At 43.3% G+C, this 24,123-nt stretch overlaps 1 protein-coding gene across 1 annotated transcript in view; it reads left to right on the top strand.

The window, feature by feature from the left end:
* SLC4A7 (solute carrier family 4 member 7) overlaps positions 1-24,123 on the top strand; it is a 141,688-nt gene that overhangs the window by 21,004 nt on the left and 96,561 nt on the right. Inside the window, 2 exon segments of the mRNA XM_077491450.1 lie at positions 9,407-9,488; positions 19,173-19,319. Coding sequence (XP_077347576.1) covers positions 9,407-9,488; positions 19,173-19,319 — 229 coding nt within the window.

Raw genomic sequence — 24,123 nt, 5'->3', positions numbered from 1 at the left:
GGAGAGTACAGGGGTGGGGAGTGGAGAGTGCTGGGGGGAGCCAAAAAGAACAGGGGTGGAGAGCATGAAGGGTAGAGGGCACTGGGGGGGCTGGAGAACACCAGGGGGGCAGAAAGAACAGGAGTGGGGAGAATGGGGGGCTGGAGAGCACTGGGGTGGGGGCTGGAGAGTGATGGGGAGAGCTGAAGAGCACTGGGGAGGGGAGAAAGAGAGAACAGGGGGGAGAGCAGTGGGGGAAGTGGAGGGCACTGGGGGGGGGGAGAACAGGGGGGAAAAGAACGGGGGAGAGCACTGGGGAGGAGAACAGGGGGAGAGCACGGAGGGGAGAGCACTGTGGGGGGGGGGGATGGGGGGAGCACTGGGCAGAGTGGAGAGCACTGGGGGGAACAGGGGGGGAGAGCACTGAGGGGGGGGCAGGAGGGGAGAGCACTGGGATGGTGGCTAGAGAAGGATGGGGAGAGCTGGAGAGCAGGGGGGCAGCAAGAACAGGGGAGGAGAAAACTGTGAGGGGGCAGGAGAGTGTGGTGGAGGAGAGCACTGGGGGGGGACAAGGGGGAGAGCACTGTGGGGGGGAGCACTGGGGGGTGAACGGGGGGAGTGGAGAGCACTGGGATGGTGGCTAGAGAAGGATGGGGAGAGCAGGGGGGGCAGCAAGAACAGGGGAGGAGAGAACTGTGGGGGGGGGCAGGAGAGTGTGGTGGTGGAGGAAAGCACTGGGGGGGGCAGAAGAGTGTGGTGGTGGAGGAGCGCACTCAGGGGAGGGCAGGAGAGTGTGGTGGTGGAGAAGAGCACTGGGGGGGGGGGCAGGAGAGTGCGGTGGTGGATGAGGGCACTGGGGGGGGGGCAGGAGAGTGCGGTGGTGGATGAGGGCACTGGGGGGGCAGGAGAGCGTGGTGGTGGAGGAGAGCACTGGGGGGGCAGGAGAGTGCGGTGGTGGAGGAGGGCACTGGGGGGGCAGGAGAGTGTGGTGGTGGAGGAGAGCACTGGGGGGGCAGGAGAGTGCGGTGGTGGAGGAGGGCAGGAGAGTGTGGTGGTGGAGGAGAGCACTTGGGGGGGGGGGGGGGGGGGACAGGAGAGTGTGGTGGAGGAGAGCACTGGGGGGGGGGGGGGGGCAAGGAGCACAAGGTGAACTGGGGACAGTAAAATGAATTGGTAGGGGGGGCCCCTGCAGCCCCCCTGATCCTCCTATCCAGGCACTGTGGCACACAGGGCAGGCTGTACCTGCAGCATCTCCTCCTATGGATAAAAGCGCTGGCTGGCTGTGTACGGCGGCCGTTCTGTAACATGGCCCCCCGACCGACTCGTGTGATAGGCGGAACGTTGATTCTCTCTATCAAACAAGCAGGTCTGGGGGGGGGGCCATGTTACAGAGCGGCCGCCGAACACAGAGGCAGCCCGCTCTGATCCAGAGGAGAGAGTGGAGGGTACAGCCGCCGGCGGACTCAGTAAAAAAAAATGCAGCATGGTGGCGGCTGCAACACCTTGGGGATTCCAGGGGGGGCACTTGACCCCCCCTTGCCCCCTGCTGCAGACGCCCATGCCTGTGGTGGCCCATACTTTACCTTCCTTTTGAAAAACCTGACTGGAAAATGCATGTTATTTCATGTTGGATGGCTTCTAAGGAACAACACGTGTGCACTTTTTGCTAAATTAGACCTATTATGCCCACTGCATGGTTCTATGGGTTCCCAGGCAGTGCTCAAATTCCTTTCCACAAAAGAAAAACATATGATATCAAAGATAGGTGAATGTATTTGGGTGTATTGCATGCAATCCAAAACCAGTTTTCATTCTTTTGGCCCTTCTGAGAGGAGTTGTCTATTCACCAGAGGAAAACTTTGCATTCTTTTACTCTAGACCAGGGGTATCGAACTCCATTTCATTGCGGCATCATGGTTGTCCTCCAAAGAGCCAGTTCTATCTGTAAGATGAGAGAAATTTTATGCAGGGCTTTTTTTTCCCTCACCTAATAAGTTTAAAATCTCAACTGCATTGAATGGTGGTTGTGGTCAAATGTGCACTTAGGGGGAGGATTATTATCTATTTCAAGACCAGGCCTGATTCTGCCATTTTTGTTTTTACAAGTTAAAATCTGTATTTTTTGCTAGAAAATTTCTTGGAACCCCCAAACATTTATATATTTTATATATATATATATATATATATATATATATATATATATATATATATATATATATATATATATTATATATATTTTTTTAGCAGAGACCCTAGGGAATAATATGGCGGCTGTTGCAAAATTTAATGTCATACTGCATTTGTGCAGCGGTCTTTAAAGTGCAATTCAATTTGGACCAAAATGCACTTCAATTAATTCTAAAAAAAACTAAGTAAGGTTAACCCATTTTTGAATCCTCCTTTTTTTTTTTTTTTTTTTTTTTTTTTTTATATAATGTGAAAGACTATGTTAAAAGTAAATAGATTGCGCTTTAAAATTGAGCACACCCATGGAATGGCGACAAAGTACAGTACTTAAAAATCTCCATAGGCGATGCTTTAAAAATGTAACGGTTATCGGTTTAGAGTTCGAGGAGGTCTTCTAGAATTTTTGCTCTCGCTCTAACAATTGCGGTGATGCCTCACATGTGCGATTTGAACACTGTTTACATTTGCAGGTGCGACTTGCGTATGCGTTTTTTCTTTGGCGAGGGATGGGGCGCATTAAAAATTTAGGTGCATTTACAATGTGTTTTTTAAGGTGTGGTTGTGGTGCATTTTTTCAATAGAAGTGAGTAGAGACGGTTACAAAGCGTTTTGCTAAACTCTGCAGCCAGCGCTATTTTTGCCTAACCATAACGCAAAGATACTCTAGCGCTGCAGTGTGAACGCCTCCTATCCTCTCTCCATTGTAACAGTTTTGTGCGGCTCGATAGGCCTTTGGGAAGTGTTAAAAACACGACCCAACCACCTACGTTCACTGTCTGTGTGATAGAGCCATAATAAAAGTAGACCAAACCTGTTGACTTATTTCTATATACAAATCAAGAAAATCGAAATACATGTGCAGTTAAATTCTCACAGCAGAACTTCTCTTTATTGATCCCATTGAAATCTCATTGATCAGCTGCACTTGCAGAGGGCAATTGAATGTTTATACAAAAACCTGAAGTGGGAAGTTCATACAGTTTATGCTGACTTGACATTAGGATGTAAAAATGTTATGCTCAGCATGTACTCCCAACGCCTACTGAGTGTTCCCCGATACATGCCCAGAAAAAAATGTAAAGAAATGTACCAGAGCTGTAAAAAAAAAAAAAAAAAAAACGCTAAATAAAAATATGGATGCAGCCTTGATTTTCCTGGTACCCTTCAAGTAAGGGGTTGGACATTCAAGAGTGAGTCAGTGTAGCCCCTACAAAAAAAGGACCCCATAAATTCCTGATTGTAGGAATCTTCCAAAAATTAATGGGGCCGATGGTGACTTTGCAGCACTTGAAACCTGGGTTTTAATTCTCGCTATCTGAATAGATTCCCCCCTCCACTATTAGGATACTATTAGGAAAAGTGGCTTTCAGTCAGAATGTACATGGATGTTTTTGAATGAACTATGGGACATTTGATTCATTGATGGCTCCTCTAAACTGGGACTTGCTGTATATCAACCTACAGATAGAACGGCACTGGCATGGTTTTCATAGAACCAATATGTCTGTGAAGGTTCTTATTCATCCAGGTCATGGTAGCTAGTAGTAGTTGATCACATTCAACTGGGCTTGTCGCGTAACCTATCCAATGTGTGAATGTTGTTTGTTTTTTGTTTTTTGGCATTAATCAGAACTGATGAAGTGACTTGGATAAGCCATGCAACATTTTCAGCATTCGAGAACCAATTGAACGCAAATCCAGTTGCATGCAACTAAGGCCAGCCATAGAAAGCTAGAATCTTGGCCAGCTCAGCTGGAACCTGCCCAGATTTGAACCATGTATGGACAGGCTGAATGTACCAAGTCGATCGATCAACTTTGGTGCAACTAGCCTGCCAGATCTTGCATGCAATTATTGCTAGCAGCTGGTATGGCCACTAGCTATATAATCGCAGCCTTCTCCTGGCAAGGACGGCTTGTATGAACTATACATAAATCTGATTATATAGATGTTGTATTGCTAGAATGCACGTTATGCCATTATATACAGTATAAAAAGTACTTTATAGGTCTATGATGCCTTGGAGGAAAAGAGGTACAATATTTTTATCTTTCTATAATTTTGTTTTAGGAACTCTGGTAATAACCCCTACTTTACAATACAAGGCCACCTTTACTGGCTAGAATGGTAAAGAATCCTTGGGTCCGGTTATGTGGAAATCTCCCTGCTCTGATTATGAGCTTGCAAACGTCTTGGGCTTGTTCACCAAGCATGCTATCAGATGTGTGCTATATTTGTATTAATTGGCTGTACATACTCCCAGTAACAGTATGACTTGTGACTTTGTTACTACACGTGGTAGCAACTGGTGCAAAGAGCTGTGTTTCAACCCTATTTCACCAGGATTGACCTGCTGCGGAGTGCTGACCATATGTTCAAGGTGACTTGCAGAAGCTGGCTTTGGTTCATTATGTAGTTCATGAAGCCATACTCTTGGAAAAGTAATTGATGAACAGAGTTTTATGGCATTAAGAACCCCATTATGGTTTATAGAATAGTGTCAAAGGGGGAGATTTACTAAAACTGGAGCACGCGGCATCTGTGCATGGTAGCCAATGCGCTTCTAACTTCAACTTGTTCAATTAAGCTCTGAGAATAAAACCTGGAAGCTGATTGGTTACTATGCACTACATTCTGTGTGCTGCAGTTGTAGTAAACCACCCGCCCCACAATCTGTAAATATAGACAAAAACCTAAATGATACAGTAAGGGCTATTTACCAAAACTGGAGTGTGGTTTCTATGCAGAGATGCACCACACTTTGCAATCGGCTTCCAGGTTTTATTGCCAACAAGCTAAGGTCAGAAGCTGGCTACCATGCACAGCTGCACCGGATTTTTGAGTGCACCAGTTTTAGCTTCCTTTGAGCCCAGGTCCCAGCTTCTAATGGGCCAGTAAAGCATGATAATGATGGGGTTATCTCTATCACTCGGTTTTCTCTACCTATCAGCATGTGGTTTTACTTTACTTTTTTTTTTTTTTTTTTTACCCTTTTCATCCTTCTGCATCAATCCAAGCTGTAAACTAAAATGGGTAGTTATATTTACAGGAAGTCCCTGCCTCAGCTGCTAAATGGTCATGTTGGTTGTAGATCAATTGGCAAGGTCCATTGAATGAAATCAAAAGGTGCCCACTGTTCTGCAGATGTGGGGCCTCAAGATCCTACTTTAAAAAAAAGCTTCGAGAGAGCAGTACCTGTCAGGAACAACGGGTATTTATTGTGCAAAGCAAAATAAAGCTTTTTATACAACTTTAGTATTTGGGTGTACATACACTTTAAGGCCTCTTGTACACTGCAGCTTGAAAAAGCTCAGTACAGCTTTTTTTTTTTTTTTTTTTTTTTTTTTTTTTTAAATGAGCTAAAATACAGCCCATTAATTGTACAAGATCCTTGCATTCTTCACTAAAAGAAAAATCTGCATTTTTGGTCTGTAATTTACACCTCATGCAATGTGATTGCGCACAAATGTGCGCGATGGCCATTCACATATTGTGCAGCACAAAAACGCGAATACGTTTTGGTGTGCCAACGCATATGCGTGAATGTGCGCAAATGCATACAAAAAAAAAGGCTGAAAAAGTAGATGCTCAAACTGGAGTATTGTGTGCAAGAGGCCTTAAAGGGGTTGTAAACCCGTGTGTGTGTGTGTGTGTGTGTGTGTGTATTATGTTTGTTTATTTAAAAAAAAATAAAAAAATCATACTTGCCTCCACTGTTCGTTTTGCACAGAATGGCCCCGATCCTAGTCTTCTGAGCTCTTCCAACGGCTCCTCCTTGCATCTGGAAACCACCTAACAGAAGCGCTCTCCTTGGGGTCTCCATGCAGGCGTGCTTCCGAGTCCAGCGTTTGTGTCCATGGACACAGAAGGCCGGATTTGGCCCTGCCCCCTGGCAACCATGTCATTGGATTTGATTGAAAACAGCAGGAGCCAATGGCTGCGCTGCTATCAATCAAGAGCCGAGACAGTAGGCAGAGAGGTAGAGCGTGTATCGGCCATGGGAACGAACGGGCTCAGGTGAGTAAAACTGGGGGGCTGGTCAGTGTCAGAAGTTAGGTGAAAAAACACGAGGTTTACAACCCCTTTAAGACCCCTTTCACACTGAGGCAGTTTTCAGGCGTTTTAGCACTAGAAATAGCACCTGAAAACTGCCTCCCATGCCTCCTGAGTGTGAAAGCCAGAGTGCTTTTACACTGTGGTGGGAAAAAGTCCTGCAAGCGGCTTCTCTGGGGTGGTTTGGTAGCGCTGTATAAAGTGCTCCCAAACCGCCCCTGGAATGCGTAGAAAAATACATGGGGTAGTAGTGCAGCCTAATGGGTGTATAAATGGAACTCAGTCCATAGAAAGTCCTTTGAGCTAAAACAGCTCTGTGTAACCGATCAGTCCACTGTGTCAGGGCAAGCCTTGCAGGTGGAAGGCAAACTCCAGACATGCAGAGGGAGAAAACAAGACACAGGCGCCTCTGAGTATGGACTGCAATATTTAATAAAGAAGGTGCATTAAAGACTCACATTGCGGTTACTGTGTGTAGGCACATTGGGGTCCGGTGAGCCGCACTATCAACCGTCCACTATAATAAAAAAATAATAAAAAAAATGTGGTTTCATGCCTAATTTCAGAGTGCCCTTCGGCGCGCACGTGACCACCTGCCGCTGTCTTTGCCCATCAGACAGCTACAGCGGGCTGAGCTGAGAATAGCGGCTAGGAGGAGAGCTCTGGGCGACGCTCTGAAATTGGGTATGAAGTGGCTTTTTTTTTTTTTTTTTTTTTTTTTTTTTTTTTAGAAATAACATATGCTGGGGAACATACTTTAATATTACACATTGGATTATAGGAAAAAAACTATTTGTGCAGCTGGAGGGGAGGAACGGACACAGCTGGCAGGGAGGGAGGAGAAGGAGACAGGGAATGACTGACATGTAAACTGACCACGGTGTCAGGGCTCAGTAGCCACAATAAACTGTGGTCAGTTTACAGGGGGAAGGGAAAAGCCAGGCAGGATCAACCAGGTATTTCAGGTGATACAGGGGGCCTAATTACACAGCACAAGCACTGTTCGCTTTTCTTTTTTTTTTTTTTTTGGTAACACTTTAAATGGTTAGTGTTCCTAAACTACACCTCTGTAAAGGGTCAATCTACCAGAATTAATATTTCAACATTTTTCTAGTTACCAGAAATAGAATTACATTGGTCAGGGACTATAGTGGTAAGATGTAATTCTCAGGGTTGCACAGCACATATGAGGGATCCCACGGTTACTGTTGGATTTGTAATTCGTTCTTTAATATGCAGAATGAAATTGGTAGAACAAGAATATCTATTTTCCAGTGAGACTTCAAGTGAGAAAAAAATGAGTGACCATGTTTCTTAAATTCCTAAAGGAACATAAGAGACCAACAGGTGACACTGCCCAACAGAGTTCCCTTGTAAAAATCGAATAAAAAATACTGTGTGTCTAAAACGTTACTTAGCAAGGTCATTTTTTGTTTTAGCCTTACTGGTCATTTTAAAGTGTTTTAGGTCTTGAAGCGGAGCTCCCCCCCACCACCACCGAAAATTTAAAGTCGGCAACTACAAATACTCTAAATTAGTCACAGTGCTCTTAAAAATGACAGTATATAATTTGCCTTTGCTTTTAACAATAAGGTGGATTTCAGCTTCCTTGGATAGGACGGAGCCATGTAACGGCTGATTATATTTCCCTTTTTGCCATGGAAAATATTAGAAAGGGTTGATTAATGCCTCGTACACACGACTGTTTTTTTCCACCAGAATAAACTCTGATGGTTTTTCTGCTGAAACGGACTTGCCTACACACGGTCACACCAAAGTCTGATCATTTAGAACGCGGTGACGTACAACACATACGATGGGACTAGAAAAATGAAGTTCAATAGCTGCCTTTGTGTCCTTTTTGGTCCGTCGGAACAGCATACAGACAAATGTATTTCACAATAGAAATTGATTCAGTCGGAAAGATTTAAAACCTGTTCTATTTCTAGGTCCATCAGAATTTTCAAAAAAAAAAGTCCACACACTCGATCGGAATATCTGATGAAATGATTCCGTGGGACTTTTTCTGCGGGAAAGGCCGACCGTGTGTACGCGGCATTATAGTATTGGACTTCATTGGCATCCTCCTAGAACAGTGATGGCGAACCTTGGCACCTCAGATGTTTTAGAACTACATTTTCCATGATGCTCATGCATTTTTGCAGTGTAGTGGAGCATCATGGCAAATGTAGTTCCAAAACATCTGGGGTGCCAAGGTTCGCCATCACTGTCCTAGAAGATTGCAGTGGGTTCAGGGATTTTCACCATAAATACCAGACAATGAAGAGTTTGCACTTACAATAAATGCATATAACAATTGTATTTTGATTTGAGTAGTAGTTAAACAAGACCGCTGTGAATGTTCCTTCCAGCATTATGACCCGAATCATGAGAGGCGTTTTTTTTTTTTTTTTTTCCTCCACAACCTTTTGATGACACGCAGTTGTTGTACGCTTCTGTTTACTGACTCTGTGCCAATTAACAAGGTGAAATACGATTTTGTATGGGGGCGAAAGTGCCATCGGCTAATATAACACTCATGATGCCAGAGCATATTTCCAGAAGTGGCAAAGAACTTTTCTGCAGGAGCCATGCCAATAGTATTGGAATAAACCCATGGGAAATGTTGTTGTATAGAATGATTACAAAAGTCTTTGCTTTATTCCCCAGTGAGTGACATGGCACCACTTACACCCAAAGCCACTGCCTCTGGCTAACTTGCATTAAACTGTATACTTAACCTGGGTGTAGTAATTGATCAGGTGTTCTTTCTGACATCGTATACCACCCACTATTGTACTTCAGTTTCATGAACATTGCAAAATGCAAACACCACCTACCCAAAGACTATCTGTCAACTAATTGTACAGAGCAGATAGTGTGTGATGTCAATACGTAACGCAATGAAAACCAGTCACAGGTTAAAATTCTTGCACACGTTTGTGATAACCAGATAAAAGTTTTAGCTGGAGTTCCAATCAGTAACGGTTGTCACACTCCCATAAAACTGATTCTTTGCTTTTCCCAATGGATGAACGCGCAAGAAAATCTTAAGATTGGCTCTCGTGCTTTTTAAGGTCCTAAGTAACTTATGTCTTTATGTTTGGCTTCACACGCCTTTTTTTTTATTTTATTTTTTATTAAATTGACTAAACTCCTCTTCCCTTTTTTTTTTCCCCCCCCTCAGGGGCATGATGAGGAAGCCGTAGTTGATCTGGGGAAAACCAGCTCTACAGTTAACACCAACTTCGAGAAGGAAGAGCTAGAAAGTGAGTATCGCTGTGTGCAGCTTTCTTTTCTGCATGCATTGCAAGGTCATTAATCCTTCAGATCATTTTGTCTCTTTTGAAGTGTGCGGATAATACAAGAACACGGTGTGGGAACACAAGCGCGGTTTCTTAAAGCAGCTTACCAACTAGTGTAATATGATGTGCCCTCTGTCCTGATGCCATACCCTTGGAGAGTGTCTTCTCAGTCTGTTTGCACCAGCAGATCTGAATCTAACATAAAAGGAATAGAGTAATCTGGATTACGCTGTAGTCATTGACAGCAGCTGTTTTGCAGGATCTGCGTTGTATTTTTACAGTCCTGAAACTATTTTGTGGTTATTCCTTTACTGAGTCTGCAGATGCACAAACAACTGACTTCTGTTTCTTGGAAGCCCACGCCACATCTTCCAGTCTGCTGCATGACACAATTTCCGTTTAAGTCATTTTCACTTTACAGGCTGTATTCCCAAGCTACTAAATATGCTGGGCCCACGTTGACATCACTGGGTAACATTTTCTGAATTTATACAGTAGAAATGGATTTAACAGAATAATGCTATACTAGGCCTCTTTCATAAAAAGTGTAACTTCTGCAAATGGATCATAAAGAATTCCATCTATAAATCGATGTTTAGCTTTATTATTGTAGAATACGTGAACCAGTTTAGGGAATCTGTCTTGGGTAGAATTGTTTGGGCATACAAAACAAAAGAATTGACCGTTAAAAATTGCCATGAGGGCAAGGGATTAAAGACTTGAATATCAGTAGGCAGGTCTATTTATGCATTGCTATTCAGGACATTCAAAGTCTATTTAAGCCCTACACCCACCCACCTATACTTTCCATCACACCGTCAGGGCTACTGCAAAGTATCTGGTGCTTCATGATATGAAGGAGCTTGTGACCTCCCCTCATGTTACAGTGCTTGGGGCTGAATGGCCAGCTGACAGATTTAAAGACTGTCATGTAAGGAAAGAGGAGACAACATCCACCCTGTAAAAGGCCGTCCATATACGACTTGAATCTTGGCTGGTTATGCAGGAACTGGCCGAGATTCAAACCGTTAATGGGCAGGCATGATTGTGCCAAGTTGATCAACTTGGGTACAACCAGCCTGGCAAATTCTCTTGCAGTTATGGCTAGCGGCTGCTATAGTCGCTAGCAATAATCACTGTCTTCTCCCGTCAAGGGCGGCTGCCCCTCCTGCTGGGAGCTGACAATTATTTGTCAGGAGGGATTCCAGTGTCAGCACTGTCTTGTGTTGATGGGGGAATCGTGCACAATTCTTTCCTTTCCAACCCATGGTTGCAGGAAAAATGTTAACTGTGTATGGCCTGCCTAAGATCTGAAACAGAGCTTACACAGGCCTGCAGATGAACAGATAGGCGGGGAGCAAAAATCAGGTTAAGTATAATTGGGTCATGTGATGGGCTTTCATTGAAATCTGCAACAAATGATGGGTGTGGGGGGAGGAAGTGTCACTGGCATAGATACTTAGAGCAGGAAAGTGCTTCTGCTGTTAAGTCATCTCTTCTTGGCTTAAGGATACTTTCTTTGCAACAGAATGAAGGGTGTTTTTAGTTGGCCCACAAAAACGACAAGGGGCGCATCAGCCTAGTGCATTATCGGCTGTACCATTTTATTAAAATGTAAAGCACTACCAATTCTACTCCCAAAGTCAAATGAGTATAAGGCACATAAGATGTACCATAAGGCAACTCTAACTGTAGCCTCAATTTGTAGTTCTAGATGGGCACAAAAGACACCTATCTAGATGGGCACCAACTAGAAACTAGGTGTTACTAGATCTACTGATTATCAACAATATAGACCTGATCATGGATGTGGAAATATGGGGCAATTTAGGAAACCACAATTGCAGATCAATTGGCTTCAGTATAAATCGCACAAATGGGAAACACAAGGGGAGCATAGACACTGGATTTTAAAACGGCCATCTTTGCTAAACTCTTAAACCTTGCCAGAAGATATAAATTGGGATACAATCTTAGAAACCTATAGCACGGAGGAGAGATGGGTTTGCTTCAAGAGCATATTAACAAGGGCATTAGCCAGTGCATCCCATTGGGAAATAAATTTAAAAGAGCGATGGCTTAACTCTAATGTAAAAATGCATATACAAGCAAAGGAGAAGGCCTTCAAAAAATACAAGGCTAAAGGATCATCGTGAGCATGACAAGATATTTAAGGGTGCAATTAGGGCGGCTAAGATGGAACACGAAAGACACATAGCGGAGGAGAGCAAAAGAAATCCCAAGAAATTCTTTAAGTATGTAAACAGTAAATAAAGGAGGACAGACCATATTGGCCCCATAAAGAATGAGGAAGGACGTCTGGTTATAAAGGATGGGGAGATGGTGAAGGTATTGAATTTATTCTTCTCCTCAGTCTTCATGAGGGAATCAGGGGGGGGGGGAGGGGGGCTGCAGTAACCAAAACTGCAGTGTTTGTCCTCATGACGCATCACAGGAAACACCCTCATGGCTAACAGAGGACAGAATTAAAAATGGACTTGGGAAACTTAACATTAATAAATCACCGGGACCAGATGGTTTGCACCTGAGGGTACTTGGGGAACTCAGTCAAGTAATTGCCAAACCATTGTTCCTAATTTTTACTGACAGTCTACTGACTAGAATGGTACCAGCTGATTGGAGAAAAGCCAATGTAGCACCAATATTTAAAAAAGGGCCAAAATACATCCCTGGGAATTACACACCAGTTAGCCTAACATCAATAGTATGCAAGTTCTTGAAGGGGATAAGGGACTATCTAAAAGATTTTAGTAATAAAAACAGTAACGTTGGCAGTAATCGGCATGGATTCATGAAGAATCTTTCTTCCCAAACCAATCTATTAACGTTCTATGAGGAGGTGAGCTGCCATCTAGATAAAGGAAGGCCCGTAGACATGGTGTATCTGGATTTTGCAAAAGCATTTGACACAGTTCCCCATAAATATTTACTGTACAAAGTAAGGTCTGTTGGCAGGAACCATAGGGTGAGTACATGGATTGAAAACTGGCTACAAGGACGAGTTCAGAGGGTGGTGATAAATGGGAATACTCAGAATGGTCAGGGTGGGAAGTGGCATCCCCCAGGGTTCTGTGCTGGGACCAATCCTGTTTTAATTTGTTCATAAACAACCTGGAGGATGGGGTAAACAGCTCAATCTCTGTATTTGCGGACGACACTAAGCTAAGCAGGGATATAACTTCTCTGCAGAATGTGGAAACCTCACGAGAAGATCTGAACAAATTAATGGAGTGGGCAACTACATGACAAATGAGTTTTAATGTAGAAAAATGTAAAATAATGCATTTGGGTGACAAAAATATGAATGCGATCTACTCACTAGGGGGTGAACCTCTGGGGGTTTGAAAAGAGACCTGGGGGTCCTAGTAGATGATCGGCTCAGCAATGGCATGCAATACCAAGCGGCTGCTAACTAAGCAAACAGGATATTGGTATGCATTAAAAAGGGGATTAACTCCCAGGGATAAAGCGATTAATTCTCCCACTCTTCACAGCCGGGGCACCCACTGCGCATGCGCGAGGGGCGCAGGGCGCCGTGATACGCCGCACAGTCACCTGGGACACATGACCGGTCCCAGGTGACTGTGCGGCACGAGGGAAAGTGATGTCTCCAGCCGGGGCAAGGAAGAAGGCAGACTACGAGGGACCCCCTAGCAACAGGTATTTAGAAGTGAGTAAAAAAAATTTTTTTCCAATTATTATTTGATTTTTTTAAGAATTTTAAACAATTTTTTATTTTTTGGTGGCAACACCACTTTAAGTTGTCAGCAGTGCAGACAGGAGATCCATCATTGTCTACATTGTCTAGAGCAGAGGTTCTTAACGGAGTATCCATACACCTTGGGCATATCATGGTGGTATGGGGATCAAGCCCTGAGCAACAGGGGAATGGCGTGTGATTCTTTGCATTATTCTGAACCTGAAATGAAAGTGATAAAATTGACTTGTGTGACAAGTGTCAGATAACCCACAAGTAACCGTTTCAGTAACTGTACCTCCTCGATTTACATATTTCGATTGCACAGTAAAAATGTCATCCTTGTATACATTTATGGTTTTTGCCTGCTGTTCCTACCTATTCCTATGTATAGTAAAACCAAGCTATTGACCTCCTTTTTAGTCATCTTGTTACCTGGGAGCACTGATGAGCCTTCAGTAGAGGTCATAGGGCCATATTGATTTTTTATTTTTTTCCTTTTTTTTGTTTAGATGGGTGGATAGGGCCGTATAGGGAGTAGGACACCTGTCGAGTTTTTATTGCTGTCCGTGTACACATTGGGGTGAGTCACCCTATTTATCCTCCCTCTTTTGCCACCATAGAAGAATGACTCCCAAAGATTCCCTCGCTTTGGAGGGGTATCGTCTCGCTTCTTTTGGCTAAGGGACAGAATGTGAATGGCAAAACTCCCAATGGGCTACAGATTGCAAAAACTGATATGGCTTTTAATCTTCCATTGCGCTATTTAAAAATACACATTTTTTTAGTTCTCTTTGGCTAACTGCTCATTCATTTAGGAGCCCAATTTAAATGTTTTATAGCGGGGTGAAGCTACCCCTCAGTTTCGGAAGGAAGTGTTGGAATCCTTTTTTTTTTTTTTTCCTTCTACTGTCTTTCTGCTGAGAAATTTCACCCTTTTTTTCTTTTTTGTCATGATGACTATTGTCTCTGGTTCCTGTCCCAAGTGGTTTCAGTGATTTTTCTCTTTGCCCAAGCTAAAAGGGGCATCAGCCCCATATTGGATCTTAAAGCCATTAATGTGTTCATCCATGCCCACAAGTTCTGGATGGAGTCCCAGAGATCGGTCACTGCCTTTATCAGGGAGATTCCTGACCTTGGTGAACATAAAAGATGATATCTCCACATAACTATCTTTCCTGCATCCCAGTACTATCTCTAATTCACTGTAAGGCCCTGCCACTACCAAATTGTGGTTTTCCCATTTTGCTTCTCCTCTACTCCCCAGGAGTTCTCTGATGTGCTGGTTCTGGTCTTGGCTCCTCTGTGGTCATAGGGCAGTGATGGCAAACCTTGGCACCCCAGATGTTAAGATGGGACTAAATTTCCCATGATGCTCATCCATGCTGCAGTATACTTGAGCATCATGGGAAATGTAGTTCCAAAATATCTGGGGTGCCAAGGTTCGCCATCACTGTCATAGGGTATTCCTGTCCTAGTTTATTACATGATATTCTTTAGGAACAGTCATGGATGCCTCCGGTTGGCAACAAGTGAGTCGCATTGCAAATGCTGCAGGACTCAAATATGGATTCTTAATTTTTTCAAAAATTGTTCACAGCCTAAAATGTCTGGGATTAGTCCTGGATACCCTTTTTCTGAGAAACCAAGGGGGGTGGTGGGGGGGGGGGGGGGGGTTGATGAATGCCCTGATCGCAGGTATTCTGTGTTCCTGGGCATTTGTCCTCAAACGCATAGAGCTCTAAGTGCGTGTACCACTCCACCATACAACACTCAGCCCTTCCAACCAAAGCCTAGGCGCTGGGCACTGCACCTCTGCCCTCTGGGTACACTAAATCGCTGGGATTGAATGCACGGGGGCTAGATGCCTCCATACGCAAGGTGCCTTAAGTGTAAATTTGTTGCATCTGGTCATGTCATTAGCTCCCAATTTCAAAAATATGTCATGTGCTTTAAATGAGACTGCAATTTATTCCGTGACAGATGGGTGTGTTTCCTAATTGCTTGAGGAAGTTTATTTCAGACCTAAATCAATATTTCAGAGAACAAAGCCCATGAATTCATGACTAAACGCTGACTAGTGCCCTAGTACAGGGAAGGCTTTAATGCAATAATTAGACACACGCCTATTCTCTAAACACAGGCCACGTAGATCTAAGCCGTCATTGTTATTAGTGGCCTGTGTAGCCTCGCTGTATATAAATTTTCTCAGTTCTGACTTATCACTTGCAACATGCATGACATTTCCTGCCCTCATAGAAATGTCTAAGTTTTAATCTGCTTAGGAAATTTCCTTTTTGGTGAACACCCTTATTTCAATTTTCCTATAATTGTTTTCTTGGGATTTAGTTTGTGTGTGTGGTGTGGGTTTTTATAAAAAAATTTTTTTCTATATTTGCTGTGTGAAATTAGTGATAGTTGAATTATTAAACTGTATTTGAGTTTAGATTTCCTGATGCACACAATGAGATTATCGAATGATTGTCCATTTTTTTTGCATACTAATTTCCTATAAAAAAATAAAATGAAGAGTTTTCTAAAATTCGGAAGTGGTGTAATGTGTTGTAGTGTATTTGTATTGCATTTTAAAATGACAACCGTACTGATTCAACGAAAATCCTACGATCTGGTATTGTATGAGAAGAATTTTCGCGCTTGTCCCTTTTGCATTATATCGGATGAATTGCCGCGATGGGCTCTCGGAAGCTGTGTACGAACCATCAGATTATTGTACGATCGCTTTGAAATCAGTATTTTTCCTACAATTTTACGATCGTGTGTGCGGTCCATTAGTGTTCATGAATGAGTTTATCATTACCTGATCCAACCAGTCATGGCAGATTCTATCAATACCATGACCTCTGCTAACACTGACTGGGTAACTAATATTGGAGGAAGAATAACAATCCACAGTTAGATGTTCTGTCCCAGAGATGAAGGTTATGTCAAAGTGTCTTCATGATGCATGAATGTGCAAGCTCTGCTGATAACATGTGTCTATAGAACATTTATTCTAAGGAGAACATTTGGTGACCAGATCTTCCAAATACCCTAATTACAAACAAACAAAAGCTTTGCTATAGCCTAACACTTGCACAGGGTCAATGTGGTTGTTTTGCAGACTGGCAACAGATTATGTTAAAAACAGAGTTTTGTTTGCATCCGTTTGCAAATATATGCGTGCCAACGTCAATTGTACACGTATATATATATTAAAAGTCAGCATCTACAAATACTGCAGCTGTTGACTTTTAATAATCGGACACTTGCCTGTCCCAGGGTCCAGTGATGCGGGGGAACAAACCCCCGCTCACCCCCCCCCCCCCCCCCACCTGTGGCTTCAAAGCCGGGCACCCACTGTGCATGCGCGAGCGGCCCGTGTGCCGTGATTGGCCGCACAGTCACCTGGGACCTGTCGCGTGTCCCAGATGACTGATAGGAGGCAGGGGGCGGAGCTGAGCCCTTCCTGCACTGAGGGGAAGTGACGTCAGGAGCCCAGGCACTGAAGGAGGCAGACTACCAGGGAACCCCTAGCAATAGGCATTTAGAGGTGAGGTAAAAAAAAATATACATTTTTTCCAAATGTTTATTTTTTTAAGAATTTTAAGCTTTTTTTTATTTTATTTTTTTGTGGGTGGAACACTACTTTAAGGATGCATATGCCACTCGGCAAAAGCACAATGGCAGTTGAAGTCAATTTGTTTGTTCGAGAAAAAAATTCCATCCCGCTCCTTCAGATGTTCTTGTCCCAGCGGCTGAAAACAAAAGCTGATTTGTCCCCACCAATTAGAGCCGGTTCACACAGCGGGCGATGCGAGGCGACACGACTCGCCTCGCTCTCGCAAGTCGCCCCCGTTCTGTACAATGGAACCGTTCTGAGAGGAGCGACTCGAGTCGCTCCGACTCAGAAATAAGGTTCCTGTACTACTTTTGGGCGACCTCGGGGCGACTTGCATTGACTTCTATACAGAAGTCATCTGCAAGTTGCCGCTGAGGTCGCGGCAGGTCGCGGCGAGGCAAGTCGGAGTCGCCTCGCCTCGCCTGCAGTGTGAACCGGCCCTTACAGAATGAAATGGACGTTCCTAAGTTCTGGTCCACACTAAGGCAGCACGACTTGCAGCGCGACTGCCTCAGGCGACTTGGACACGACCGCTGCGGCCACTTGCAAAACAGCTTCTCTATAGAAGTCAATGCAAGTCGCCTCAAGTCGCCCCCAAAGTTGTGCAGGAACCTTTTTTCTAAGTCGGAGCAACTCGTGTCGCTCCGATTAGAACGGTTCCATTGTACAGAACAGGACGTGACTTGTCAGGTGGCTAAGTCGCCTGACAAGTTGTCCCGGTGTGAACTGAGCCTAAAGCAAATTTTTTTTTTTTTTTACCAATTCTGTAGAGTGCGGCGAGCTTGAGATTCTTGCTCTTGAGAGATAGCAGGCAATTACTTATTGGTTGCTGGTTAGCTTACAGATTTTATTTAGTTCTGTCTGCCCTTTACATGCTTTTTAATGGCACTCTGACTTCATACCAAGTTCTGGTGAATTTGTTTTTTCTCTTTATGAATGGAGCATTTTACATGTGCCAGCCTCAGCTGCATTTCTGAAAATTGCTGCATTTGTGTCTAAGTGAAAGGAAATGGCTTTGATATATATAGACTGCATCAACACTAATGTTGTGCTCTTTTGATTTGTGAAGATAACTTATTTTTTCTGACTTTGAACTTTCACTTGATGTATTCATTGAAATAAAGACCACAAAAGTCATTGAAAAGTACGTGCTGAATACAGATTGATGTATTCAGACCTGAAACAAATGTATTGTCATATCGGATATCTAACAAAAGTGCACAACTAGATTGCAATTTTTTTATTTTAATAGTTTAATATTCCTGGTGTAAAATGTGTGTGTGTGTGTGTGTGTGTGTGTGTGTGTACGTGTGTGTGTGTGTGTGTGTGTGTAAAAAAAAAAAAAAAAAAAAAAAATATATATACATACATACACACACACACACACACACACACACACACACACACACACACACACACACACACACACTATATATATATATATATATATATATATATATATATATATATATATATATATATATATATATATTTCTCTTTTAACGTTTAAAGTGTAAGATGTAAATCCAAATATATATATAATTTTTTATTTTTTTTGTCATAATGTAGAGTATAAGATTTCCTATCAATTGAGCCCAGTCTTGCCACAAAGAGTTAATCCAGCTCTGAGCAATCCTCTTTTATTGTTCAGTGAGATAATTCTTGACAAACAGTGAAAAACTTTGTCAAATCCTCCCCCTTGCTGTGAGTGACAGGTGATTTACATATCTCGTGCACTAGCCTAAGAGACATGCATTATTTTTTTAATTCCCTCCCACTCCTTTCTTCTGCTGCTCTGCAAGGATTGGCTGTTCCACACCTCAGCATGATTGGGCATGGTGAAGTCATGTGGGGACTTTTCTGGGTTTTGACTGGATGTTGGTGATCATAGCAGAAGTGCAGTGTAAGAAATACACAGGAGAAAATACATGTTGATAAGGGGAGTGTAGAGGTGGGCGGGGAGTCTACTGACATCACGACTCCACCCACCGAGACCTAGAAAACAGACCTACCCACAAAATCTGCAGTTTTTCGGGTCTCGTAGCAGACAGAGGGGAGACATTTGACAGATAAGTATACATGCAGGTGGCATGTTTATCCTTCTAGATAACCAATATTGCAGTAGTTTAGAAAGGATGAGAGTGGTTTTACATCCACCTTAAGCGCAGATTTCAACCACTGAGTGGCCATTCCTTCTTCAGAACATTGAATAACGAGTTGATGTTGGTGTTTTTTTTTTTTTTTTTTGCAATAAATATAGTTGGAATATTCTAATACTTATTTTTATTTTTTTTTTCTATTTTGCTTTTAGGTCACAGAGCTGTTTATATCGGTGTACATGTACCCCTTGGCAGACAGACTCGGAGAAGGCACAGACATCGGGGCCACAAACACCATCGGAAAAGAAAAGAAAAAGAAAATGACGACAAAGATGACGGCCGGGAATCTCCAAATTATGGTACGTGTGTCTGAGTAGCAAAATGGTTGATATGTCATCTGCTTTATCCCATTCTCTCCAGGTGTAATGGTGCACGTTTTATGGTATTAAACCATTGCAGTCCTGGGGAGTGAACTAGCCCTCCATGTAAAATATCAATGTCTGTTATACTTGTTGTGACCAATTATGCTTTGAATTGCCTAAAACCTGAAAGATCCAAACCAAGGAACTTCATATAATGTCAGACATAGATAAAATCAGGCTTATCAGACAAAGCTCTGCCAAGGTGGGCCAGGCCTCCTCATCCAATGCAAGGCTTGAGAGGCTTATGTGTTTCGGGGACAAGCCCCCTTCCTCAGAGCTTAAAGCAGCAGTAAAGTCACTGATGGTATAAATTAACTGCACAGCATACTAGTACATTATTACAGAGCTACCTATAAACGGAACCCTCCAGCAAAGCACTGTCAAGGCTCTCCCCGCTGCTTCCATTTTAACCTGATCTTCTGGGTTTCACATCTCCAGGCACTTGATAGGCTGGACCGATGTGACATCACTCCTGTGCATGCACACAGTAGTCACATAGCTGCAGCATGCTGAGTGGGCTGTAAATATGATCTGAGCTGCGGATATGCGGCTCAAATCTAATTACCTGCTGACAGGCAGGGGAGACATGTATGACAGAAGAGAACCCCTAGGGCAGTGATGGCAAACCTTGGCACCCCACATGTTTTGGAACTACATTTCCCATGATGCTCATGCACTTTGCAATGTAGTTCAGCATCATGGGAAATGTAGTTCCAAAACATCTGGGGTGTAAAGGTTTGCGATCACTGCCCTAGGGTCTAAAAAGTATTTATTACATACAGTAGCTCACAAAAATGAGTACACCCCTCACATTTTCTATTATCTTTTCATGTGACAACACTGAAGAAATGACACTTTGCTACAATGTAAAGTAGTGAGTGTACAGCTTGTATAACAGTGTACATTTGCTGTCCCCTTAAAATAACTTCACACAGCCATTAATGTCAAAACTGCTGGCAACAAAAGTGAGTACACCCCGAATTGAAAATGTCCAAATTGGGCCCAATTAGCTGTTTTCCCTCCCCGGTGTCATGTGACTCGTTAGTGTTACAAGGTCTCAGGTGTGAATGGGGGAGTAAGTGTTAAATTTGGTGTTATTGCTCTCACTCTCTCATACTAATCACTGGAAGTTCAACATGGCACCTCATTGCAAAGAACTCTCTAAAGGATCTGAAAGAAAGAATTGTTGTTCTACATAAAGATGGCCTAGGCTATAAGATTGCCAAGACCCTGAAACTGAGCTGCAGCATGGTGCCCAAGACCATACAGCAGTTTTAATAGGACAGGTTCCACTCAGAACAGGCCTCGCCATAGTTGACCAAAGAAGTTGAGTGCATGTGCTCAGCCTCATAGCCAGAGTTGCCTTTGGGAAATAGACATATGAGTGCTGCCAGCGTTGCTGCAGAGGTTGAAGGGGTGGGGGGTCAGCCTGTCAGTGCTCAGACCATACTCCACATCAAATTTGGCTGTCGTCTCAGAAGGAAGCCTCTTATAAAGATGATGCACAAGAAATCCCACAGTTTGCTGAAGACAAGCAGAGTAAGGACATGGATTACTGGAACCATGTCCTGTGGTCTGATGAGACCAAGATAAACGTATTCGGTTCAAATGGTGTCAAGCGTGTGTGGCAGCAACCAGTGAGGAGTGAAAGGAGTGACATCACTGTCCTTTATTTCTATGCTATGGAGTGCAAAGACTTGACTTCTTCCTAAATGTATTCTCTGAGAATGCTGCTTTTGGACCTCACACTCCAGTGCTTTGTGTTGGCATTGTAAATGCCACATCCCTCTTTCCATTTGTCACAAGTGTCCTCAAGGAGAGGGGGAGGCGGCATATCAAACCAGTTTGGTTAGGGCTCATACACTTGCATTTGGGCAGGTGTTAAAACCGTGGCTGGGCCGCATTTTTACTGCTATCTCTTAAGCTGCAAGTACAGGGGTGTAAGTGTGCCCAAAGAAAGATTCATCCACACTGTTCCACTCAGGGCAGTACTGGCCAAGCCTGACCTGTTCAATGGAATGTAGGTTTTTAGGATGCGACGGGTGGCGTTATGTTGCCTCCTCACTACCCATTTTAAACATCGCAAGTGTAACTGAGCCCTTACTAAGGGCTGCTTAATACATGCATTGGATTGAGCTCTGTGCAGTAAGTCTACAATCCAAAAGGCACCAGTCAGTAAAGTGGAAGTTAGACTATGAAAACTGAGGTTGTTGGTACAAAGTCGCTCTGACTGTATAGCTATGTCTGTAACTTTTATTGGCCTTTAGCTTTCCAATTACTTTCTGAATGTCTGCTTTCACACTGCTGTCACAGAGCTGCCACAAGTATTTAATTTGGAGATGTTGGGAAATCTAGTCTAAACAAAAAGCTTACGCACAGCTTGTTGCTTCAGGCCTGGGAGTCCGCCAAGTCAGTGTTATAATCTACTGTTAATCCTGGGTGCCACAGATACATATTATGACGGCAATGAAACAGTATAGAGAATGACAGATCTCTGTGCAACAGATTTGCTGCCTGTGCTGTGTGCCCATCATTTAAAACCGTGCTAGGCATCCATTTAGCGTATGAGAGCCTCCGATGGGGCCACTACTCTGAAGAGACGCCCTTTTGTTTTATTTCCAATTTATCTTGTTGGAATTAAGGATCAGTATTGTTTCATAAATAATAACCTGGCGTTGTCTATTGATTTGAGGTCAGAAAAGTCCCTAATACAGCAATAATGAAACCACTAGGCTGAGAATCTCCACTAACATAGGATGACCAGACATCCCCGGATTGAGGACACTGTCCCCGGACTAAGTCTGTCCCCGGTTTTGTCCCCGGATTGGATTTGAACAGAGGCTGGGGCAATTTCAAAAACATAAACGCCTTTGCCTACCTGCTTATCTCCTTGCCTTCCCTGGCGGAGTGATCTTCCTCCGCTCCTAACCCAGTAGTAGCCGGGGCCTGGAGAGTAAGACTTCACAGGCTGTGGGGCGGGTGGCGGGCAGAGATTCGCTGATTGGTGCCATTACTAGTTAAAAATAAAAAAAAGTCCCCGAATTTCATTTTAAAAATCTGGTCACCTTACACTAACTCTAAATTTATAGCTGCAGCAATACCTAGTAACACATATGGAGCTGAGCTTGTGTAGGATCTAATGTCACTCTAAGAGAAATCTTATAAAGCAGAACTTCACTCCCTCAATCAACGTTTAATGATTCTGCTGCTAGGAAAGTATAACATATTTGTGTTTTTTTAACTTTTTTTTTTTTAATACATTTATACAGACGCTTTCTGGTTTCCAGGCCTAGGTAAATGTCATACATGCCTAAGCTAAGGGCAGATATATTCCAGGAAGTAAATGCTACATGAATCATCTGCCCTTACTCAAGATAGCCATAGTCAGAAATGCCAGGGTTTTTTTTTTTTTTTTTTTTTTTTTTTCAAAATGATTTCTCGGCAAAAGAAAACAAAAACGTGGAGACTTGAGCCTCGTACACACGATCAAATTGTTGGCAGGGGATTGTCTGTTGACAGACTGTTGGCCTGAAATCTGACCGTTGGTACGCTCCTTTTGACAATTGTTGTCCAACTTTCTGCCAACAAATGTTGGGTGACAGGCTAGTAAATTTTGGCAGACAACGAGTCTGTTGTCAGATTTTCGTATGGTCAGTACACAAATCCGTCACACAAGTCGAAAGTACAAACACGCCTGCTCGACGTCAATGCTCACTAAACACAAAATTAGCAGAAGGTGCTCAAAGGATGGCGCTCACGAGAAATTCCTCGTATGTCACTACGTTCTTGTTTATTGGCCGACAATTGTGTACCGTTAGTATGCAAGATAAGTTCGTGGCATGCGCCCTTTGGACAAAAATTAGACGCTTGGTTGGCCAACAATCCGATCCTGTGTATGAGGCTTTAGATGGGGGGGGGGGGGGGGGGGGGGAGTTTGCTTTAAATATTAAAACTGAAATGGCATTTTTGGTTTGTGGTACTCAGGTGGAGTGCAGTTCTACTTTAGGGGATGGAAGAGTCAAGTTGGTCACTCTTTCTAGGGGGAAAGTGGAAAGAAGTTTAATTTATTGAATCATCAATTTTGTAACAGACCTGCTAGTCCTGCTTTAAATTAACTGAAAAGGTATAAGAATATATTAAAGGTTTATTTTAGCTGCTGTGTTTAGTTACAATAAACTGTGGGGTTGATTTGCCAAAACTGAAGAGTTCAAAATCTGGTGCATGGTTCATGGTAGCCAGTCAGTTTCTAACGTCAGCTTGTTCAATTAAGCTTTGAAAAAATGACTGGAAGCTGGCTGGTCTCTCTGCAGAGCTGCACCATATATTGCACTCGCCAGTTTTTGTAAATCAACCCCTATTTACACCGAAGATGGTTTTCAATGACAAGGTGTCTGGAAAGTGACGGGTTTGGCCCCCACAGATCCCTGATCTCAACATCGAGTCTTTTGGGATTGCACGCAGAGACTGAAGGATTTGAGGCAGCCTACATCCACAGAAGATATGTGATTAGTTCTCCAAGATGTTTGGAACAACCTACCTATAGTTTATAAATGTATATAGAAAATGTATGCTGTTTTGAAGGCAAAGGGTGGTCACACCAAATATTGATTTGCTTTAGATTTTGTTAATGGATCAGAATAAAATGTAAGCCCCCCAGCACACCAGCGTGGCTTGTCATGTCATGATTGTCTTGTCATGATTGTCTGCATTGGAAGCGGTCAAATTGGTGCGACTCTGACTC

Source organism: Lithobates pipiens, unplaced genomic scaffold (genome assembly GCF_037356315.1).
Source record: "Lithobates pipiens isolate NorthernLeopardFrog02 unplaced genomic scaffold, aLitPip1_a1.2 Scaffold_19, whole genome shotgun sequence".
NCBI lineage: Eukaryota > Metazoa > Chordata > Amphibia > Anura > Ranidae > Lithobates > Lithobates pipiens.
This window is presented reverse-complemented; position numbering and strand designations above follow the sequence as displayed.